General features: G+C 35.7%; 1 protein-coding gene across 1 annotated transcript in view; it reads right to left on the minus strand.

Moving 5' to 3' along the window:
• SPATA16 (spermatogenesis associated 16) overlaps positions 1 to 7,583 on the minus strand; it is a 241,553-nt gene extending 233,970 nt beyond the window's left edge. Inside the window, exon 1 of the mRNA XM_063078367.1 lies at positions 6,972 to 7,583. Within this exon, the coding sequence (XP_062934437.1) occupies positions 6,972 to 7,583 (612 nt within the window). The remainder of the gene's footprint in view (positions 1 to 6,971) is intronic.
• Between the last annotated feature and the right edge of the window lie 1,446 nt (positions 7,584 to 9,029).

The following is a 9,029-nucleotide window of genomic DNA, read 5'->3' on the forward strand; positions in this document are numbered from 1 at the left end:
ACTCAGCCTGGAAAATACTGTGTTCCTTTAATGATACAACTCCTCCTGTCTGTCTTGAATCTTTTTGATTCCACTGGGGTTGAAATGATGATTGCTGGATGTAATTAAATTACACTGAAATACGTAAGAAGTCTTTCCTATGTCCACTTAAAGTCACATTTCAAAAAAAAAATTATGTTTTAAACAATAACACACTGAACTAAAAAATACAAATTACTAAAAATGCAAATGAAGGCTCAGAGCTCAAGCAGCAGGACCCCAATCCTTGTCTCTAAATTCTGGCTCCTTGAGGGCAGGGACTATGTTTTATTTATATTTGATATTCCCAGCATCACGCACAATGTCAGGCAGAAACAGTTGGCAAGTATTAGTGGTATTATTATACTCTTTTCTTGTAATAGCAAATTCTAATTTTCTAGATATTTGTCTTATTTAACTAGTGTTTGATTATGGAATATATCTAGTTTTATTATTTTATTTTTTGAGGTTAAAAGAAGCATTTATTATATATTTTCCTACTATGTAAATTTGCTAGCATTTTTTCCAAATATCTTTTATCATTAAATACTTATGAGTTATGATGTCCCTGAATGAAACAAAGATGGCACCAATCAAGTTAAAAACTGAAATGTCTAATCCTGGACACAGACAATTCGTCAGTTTACATCTAACAACCAAGAAAAAATGGACTATCTCTAGAATAACAATTTGTGCATTTAAGTGAAGGCTTACACTTTTGTCAAAAGCAGTTAATAGTTCAAAACAGTGTTTGATTTAGATCACTGCCTCTCAAAAGGGAAATAAGGTAGAAAATAATGCATTATTTTGGCCCTTGCTTTGACTGAATTTTAAATATCATTAAAAGAAGACTACAAGTTTTTAAACAAAGGAGACAAAGGCTATAGATTTAAACAATGTTGATAAACATGGATTTGGGCAAAATCCTTTGGCGTTCTAAAGTTTTACGTTAAATACATACTGCACAGGAAATGAGGTACTTGGGAAGTACAATGACAACTTGTGTATGAATTTAGATTTCATAATGTTTCTCAACAAGCCAATTATTGATACTTTATGTGAAAGCATCTTATAGTTGGACATTAGTTATTATCATTCCTTCTTAACAGTGTTCCAAGGGGCTAAGAAAGTTACTCGAAGTCACATAGCAATTAGGTACCAGAAACAGCATCAAACACAGATACTCTGATTCCAGATTCGGCGCTCTGTCCGTCACAGCTCTGAGCCCAGGTCCCACCCAGGACTACGTAAGCTATACATATGTGAGTGCTTACTGTTAACTTGCTGGAGGGGCCATGGCAGGCGTTGGAGAACCTGCTAGTGGTTTGGCATAAATCCTTGCTACTGTGCGGTTTTTGGACCAGCAGTATGCACATCAGTTGGAAACATTTGAAATGAGGCATCTGGTGCCCCACTACAGACCTAATACATCAGAATCTGCATTTTAAACAATATTCGTACACAATTTTTATGCACCTTAAAGTATGAAAAGAAGCAGTGTAAAGAATTTCAGATGTGAAATCAAGCACTTGAATTCAATCTTCGCCTTGCCACAGACTAGTTGGGCACTTTTAGTAAGGTATTTACCTTTTTAGAGTGTCAGTTTCTTCATCTGTAAAATGGGGATGATAGTATCTATCTTAGAGGGTTCTTGCAATATAATTATATGACTAAAACTGCTTGAAACCCAGCAGGTGTTTAGGAAATGCACACTGAATTCATATGCAAATCCACAGATGTGTGATAAGAGCTCAAGTGCTCAGAGAATTTGGTAAACTCTCAATTTCCTGATTATGTTGCATAAAGAAATACCTATGTTAGAAACCATTTAAATTAAGTTTTTTGGGATATCCACATCTTTATGACCTAGAGATATGCTACAGAATTATTCTCAGTAGTGCAATTATAGGTGAGGCTGCCCTATAATGAGATATTTTTGCGACTTCATTAAATAAATCCCCATGAATGGACTCCAAAATGGACCTGCCTTATACCAAATTCCATTATCCTGGAAGTAATCTCATAAAAAGGCCCTGGTGTGGGTTCAATCGTCCTGGATATCTAACATTTACAATAAAGGGAATGTGTTCTAGAACAATGATTCCCAAAAGCTGGTTCTCAGACCAATGCTTTACAGATCCAAGGGGAAATAAAACATAAAGACAATGTAGTCAGTTTTCATAAAATTAAAATATAATCTACTTTAAAAATATCCTTTATTCAGAGAGTATGGCCTTTCTATTTTCTTTCTATCTTTTTTTCTACCTTTCTGGCATTAAGCTGCTCTGTATTTTATAAAATAATGGTGAAAATAGATGGTAACTTTTGTACTGTTTTTGCATAATACAAATGCAATGTCAACCCACCCCACCTCTCACTTTTTTTAAAAAAAATTTACGGGTTCTTGAAATTCAAAGAATGTGAACCATTGTTATAGAAACACCTGCTTAAATAGAAATTCTTTCCTATGAAGTCAGTGTTGGACATTCTAAATTATAAACATTTTAAATCATGAAATGTAAGGACCAAACTACAAAGTGTTAATTGGAGGGCAAACCTGTTCAGTGTAGGCATATCACAGAGTGCACTGCTCCTCACACTATAATGTGGACAAAGAAGATCTGGGACCTGTTAAAATGCAGATTCTGATTCTGCAGGTCTGGCACAGTCTTGAATTCTGTATTTAAAACCAACTCACATGCAGAGTAGCAAAGGCACAGTGGTCAAGTTGGTGAACTGTGGAAGTAGACACCCTGGATGCAGACCGTGGCTCCACCACTTCTAGCTGCTGACCCCTTGAGCATGTTACTTAACCTGTCTATCCCTCAGTTTTCTCACTAGCAAAATAATAAAAATAATAATTCTATCTCCTAGGTTTGTGAGAATGAAATGGAATAATGAATGTAAATATTCCCAGAATGTAAAATACAGTACCTGACATACAGAAAGAGCTCCATAAATGTGAGTTATTACTTTTACTTCACAGATCAGTGACTGGAGTGCCAAGATATTAAAAGCAGATTAGCACCTCAAGGGTTTCCCACATGATGAAATCAGAAGAATTGAAAGTTGCAGATGCGTGATAAGTCATGTTCTGTGCTCTTTGACTAGTTCAATGGGATTGTTTGAAGCTGTGCCTCTTGAAGAGTACATATTCAAAAGATGAAAGCCTTTGAAATTCCAATTCAAAAGGTGAAAGCCTCTTAATCACTAAGATTCTATGATTAAGGTTGAAATGATGGTATTTTTTAGGTTGCATGTCACAAACTTACAAAAACCTTTGATAATTTTTGTTTTTCCTATAGGTGACAAGAAACATCTGATTACTACATTCCTTGACCTTTATGTTTTCCTAAAAGTCTTTACTAATTATTATTATTCTCTCCATAAAAGTGTAACTAGAATATTTATTAATTAATATCTTCCTACTTTTTATTGACAGCCAACCAGTTTACTGAATAGTAGTGTGCATTGCCTGATACTCAAATACAACTACATGAGGCCAGTATATATTTTCTTATAGAACCCCTACTACTCTTATAGTGGAGGAATCTGTATAGTTGTCTTTTTAAAATTACAGGTAATAGCATCTAGGCATAAAAATATAAACTTGTGTTTTTATCCTCAGCTTATACCTTTTGCCCTATTGTTTTGGCTTCTGATGTGAATACAAACACAAGAGCAAATGACGACTGATTTTAATTAATTTAAGATTGATGAGTTGGCCATAGAGCTAAGGACTAATTTTACCCATGTAACTGGCACTACTTTACATAGTTAAGAAGAAAGCATACAAAAATAAGTTATTTCGTCAAGCACATTTAAATAAATGCCTGTTGTGCCCTGAAATCCCAAAAGACTAAAGTTCACTAAAGTTTAAAGTTCACTAAAGTTTAACTTTTGGAAGTTAAACTCTTGTCTTCTGAATCACTGCATACCATTTTATCTTAATCATTATAAAATTTTATTATAAATTTACCTATCTAGTTAGTGACTGTATTATGAAAACTAAGAGTTAATACTCTGTCAAGAGCACAAGTAAACTAACACATAAACAGAATATTCTTAATGGGCACATTACAAGCATTGGAAATTACCTTGTCAATTAACAAATATGTACAAATCTCCAAAGCCTTTGCCCCATTCTTACTTTACTGTTTCATTTTTGCAGTCTTACCTTAAACCACAACCAGTCCTTTTCACTTCAAAAAGTTTATGGAAAGATAGAATTAAAATATAATATGAATCCTTCCGTGAACTTTTTAAGTACCCTTGCACACTCCTTCAGCTGACTGTACTACCCATCTGGCAAGCATTTGATCTGCCTCACAATACCTCCCAAATAGTAAACACTCTATGGGAGAGATGCGGGTTATCCTGCAAAATCCATTGTCCCCTCTTCCTCATCACATTCAGATGTTAGGGCTGTTTGGAATGAAGACCGCATCATTCAGCCTCCCTTGCAGGTACAGGTGGCCACGTGACTAAATTCTGGTCAGTGGGAAAAAATGGAAATGGCGGGTGCAGCTTCTGTGAAGTGTGCTTGTAGGACACAGTGTGTTCCTCTCCCTTTTTCCCCCTTTTGGTCAGAATGTGTATGTGATGACACCAGCAGGAGCTGCCATTGTGGATCATGAGGTCAAAGACGCTTCTTAAGGAATGGAATATAATCTGGCACCATGCTGATCATATCATACCAGGCCTTGACTACCAACATTTATGTATGAGAGAAATAAACTTCTGTCTTCCTTCAGACACTGTTATTTTGGGCTTTCTGTCACTTGCAGTCAAACCTAACCCAAATCTATACCCACTCAAATATTGGCTGATGCATTTATCTTTCAGGTGTGATCATTATCATCATGCCTGGGTCTCTGCCATACATCCTCCCTTACTCAAAGTTATGCTGGATCCTGAGGAGAGGGAGAGATGCATTAAGAAATGCCTGAGAACACTCAGTATTGAAGAAGTTAAATTTAGAAGTTAAATTCAGGGGAAGAAGAAGGGCTAAAGAGGCAACAATCTTTTCCATTCCCAGCAGCTTTGGTTTATTAAGAGACATCCTAGGTAAGATTTCCAAGTTAACTCCCATGGTAATTAGACAAAAGCTAGGCCATATGTCTAAGCTAAGTTTTGGTCTCAAAATAATTACCTTGGTTAATTACCAGTAATTAGTGTCAGCCTCTAAAACTTTCCTAAAAACCCTGGCGGGGAGAGAGAGAGAGGGAAAGAGAACGCAGCATTTTCTGGTAAAATTACATCTTGGGGTTAATAAAACCTGATTCAAATTTTACAATTTTGAACACTGGGTTTTATGGAAAAAATGAACATTTTCTTTCAGTTATTGCAGGTATCTTTTGCTTCTACTTAGACTTAATTTGAAGTTTTTATAGCATCTTTTTTTATTTTATGACTTTCTTTTTCTCACTTCCAAAATGATTATTTTCTTTATCTATAACATTATATCTTTCACCCTTCCCCACCCCCAGGGAAAAAAACATTTAGCTGAAAATGGACCTGGTAGAAATGCCCCAAGTTCCTCATGGAGTCTTCCTTTATCATCCTTTTCTTAGCCAGAGGCTGCTGGGATTTAGCTCAAAGGACAGCAGAGGGTTCTGTCAGTGGCTTGTGGATAAGCTAGATTTTCCAGCACTTATTCCATATATGTATCAAAACATCAGATTGTACAATTACAAAGTGTCGATTAAAATAAATTTTAAAAAAGAGAAATATTTAAAGATTTGTGTACAGATTTGTGTGCTACCTAATCACATCAGATCTATTTGGGTCTCCTTTTTTGTGCTTAGTTTCTTTTTAAATATTTAGGGGTACCATTGACTGGTATTGCCCATTTACAATTCACTGTAAATGTGATCATTTTAACCTACAAGTAACAGTGGAAATAATACCTTACTCTTTAAATCTCCACCACAATATCTCACATTTGACTCCTGCCTTTCCTGCCCTTCCCCCTCCCTTGCCCAGTATATCAATCACTCCCCTATGCCATCTCCCTTTAAATGCTTTCTAGTCTGTCTTCCTCACCAGACTGTTGGAGGAAAAGAACCATGTCTTCACTCATTTTGTTTTCTTTAATCTCCAGTATCCAGCAAGCATATATAGTATGCATTAAAATGTTTTCTTGAAAGTTTTTTTTTTTTTTTTGTAATTAATGAAACATGCAGTCACCAATATAGCCAGGCCAACTGAAATCCTAGTTACACACTTTGGTCCTTCCATATGTTCAGTGAATCATGGGATAGAGCAATTTTTCCCATTACCTATTTTGTGTTTTAGTGGCGATTCTCAAGTTGATTTTAGTCTATAGGCTATTTTTTTTAAGCCAAATAATAACAAACTTACCTGCTTGCAGATAGAAAAATAATTATTCATAAAGCTCACTAGCATGGGAAGGGGAGAGAAGTTTGATGACAAAGTAAAATGGTATTATTTTGTTTTTAATAAGTATTGCATATAAATTATCAGCCCATGCTAAAAAGTAGAGGTGGTTATGTAATTTGATGTAATCATGAAGACTACATATCAAAAGGAAACCATTTATATACTCATGAACTGACTATTTCTAGAGAGTCTATACTCTATCTACCACCATTGTACTAAAACTTCATGGCATTTATTGGTGCACATCTAAATTACAAAACCAACTGTATTTTTATATACGTTACCCTTCATTACAAGGTTCATTGACAGAGGAAAAGCATAAGGTATGTTTCTGGGGTTATTTCTATATGTCAAGTGAACACAGGCATATTAATTTTCAGGCATATCTTATTTGCTTTACACAAACTGGAAACTGCATAATCATGATATCATTAAATATTTTCACCCTATGATCACTGTTCATTACAGTATGATCAGAAACACTCAGCTTAATTGCAAATTTCCATTTCACAACTTCCTGTCACCAATCTATATTTTCTTTAATCCCATACCTCAAGTGCTGTTCTGAACTGTCCCGCTGCCACAGCATATTTCTTTTGTCTATAGCAAGAGCTGGCATCCTTTAAGGCTACCTGAAGCCATTTGTCAATCTGAGGCAGAAAGCTGAAATTAGGTACACTCAAAGGGTCTACTATTTCAGCATCTCGGCATGTTGGCTGAATCCCAGTGGACATGAAGGGCTCTGCAAACTCATAGCTCACGTCCTCTTCATCAATGTAGACCAACTTCATTTCCACATCCATTACGTTCTTTAAGGGGATGTGAGGCAGAGGCGTTGTGATGAACTGATTGTCAAGTTCTATTATCTTTGCCTCTTTCTTTCCAGCGGGCTTTTCTTCACTTTCTGCTTTCCGTTTAAATGTCACTTTCTCCAAGTCATTGCTTTGTTTTCCTTTGATGTTCTTTGCCATTTTTATTCGTTCAGCTGTGATTTCTATCTGTTTTTTCCCACAGTTTTTCTTAATCTCTCGTGTCATATCCAGGATGTTATGTGGGTTTGCCAAGGTGAGCATTTTCTTGCTTGTGTTTATCTTTGGAACAAGCTGATCATGATAGACTCTATTCATTGTATTCTCCAAACTCCTACTGCTTCCTAAATCCATTGATCCCGCCCAAAACTCCTGTATGGGTGAGAAGAGGAAAAATATTTAAAACAATATTTTTAAATTCCAGTGGTTAAGACTATAGTCAAATTCACTTAAAACACTGTTTTCTTCATTATAGGTCTTTATCACCTCGAAAGTAAAACTGTATTTCCATCATCTGCTGACTCTGTTTTACTAGAGCAGGGTAGATTTCAATCTCAAAATTCACCAAGATAAGAATTTGTTGAAAACACATCTAGACATTGGCCTAAGAAATAATCATCTGTAGCAGAACAACACTGAATGGGCATTTTTATGAGGTGCACAAACTCACTGAATAGGAAAATCTTATACATAGCCACTGAAGACAAAAAAAAAAAAAATCCATCTCAATATTAATTTCCTCAGAAAGGCAGGTGGTCTAGAACTCATTATAAAATACACTCCTAACCTGCATAATAGACCTAGAAGTCTAAAGAAACTACAGCTGCTTTCTCTGAAACGCTTCCAGAAATGATGTGAGCACAATGTTTCCTCGATTTTTTTCTTCTATTAGTTTAAACTGGTTTAAAGACAAGTCTTGTTTAGAAGAGACTTTAAAGCAAACGAACATGACCTTCAACCTCACAGTAATGTGGAGTCACGTAATCATCTTGAGTCTACTGTATTAATATTTTTGTAGCAATGGTATCAATACTGTACACAATGTGAAGATGAGGCATTTTCCTAAAGCACCAATGCTCAAAATATATAACTGTCTTTTCAATTTTGAGGTTTCTGCATACCATCCCTGCTTCTAGATTTGTTTCAAAATATAAAATGTCCTAAGATCTAGTAATTATTTAATGTGGTTGGTTCCTTTATTAAAACTCTTTCTCCTTTCACAGTCTGTCCTGGAAACAACTTTGTGGAGTAAATAGTAGTAAGGACTACATTTTGTAAAGAAACTAAGGGATAGGGAGGTTGAGTTGCTTTTCCAAGGTCATGGTGCTGGTTATTAGCAGAAGCCACCTATTCAGATTGCTATTTCCTCCTTGGGACTGCAACTCACTAACTCCTAGCCTGGGCTACTTCCTCCAGAGCATGCTGTGTTTTAGTTCATAGACTTACAGCAAACCACCAAGAGATGAGAAAATGGCAAGAAGAGCTGAGTATGACAGTAAGATAAAAGCTAACATTTATGTTTCTTTTCATCTATAACAAGGACAGTGCTTGACTCAAGAAAAAATCTTGAGTAGTTTCTGAAAGCTTATAATTTTGTTCACATTGTTGATTATTTTCATTTGTTTGTTTGAAAGACAGTAGTTTGCGTATAGAAGACCCTCACAACACCCTGAACTGTGACCAGTAGATCCTTAAGGAAAGTAAAGGAAGAAACAAAACTGTACCTGTGGCTCTAACCTTAGAGGCACTTTATCCCTGCCTACCAATATACATTTGTGTCATCAGAAACGGTTTAAGGTC

The sequence above is a fragment of the Cynocephalus volans genome, chromosome 1 (assembly GCF_027409185.1).
Source record: "Cynocephalus volans isolate mCynVol1 chromosome 1, mCynVol1.pri, whole genome shotgun sequence".
NCBI lineage: Eukaryota > Metazoa > Chordata > Mammalia > Dermoptera > Cynocephalidae > Cynocephalus > Cynocephalus volans.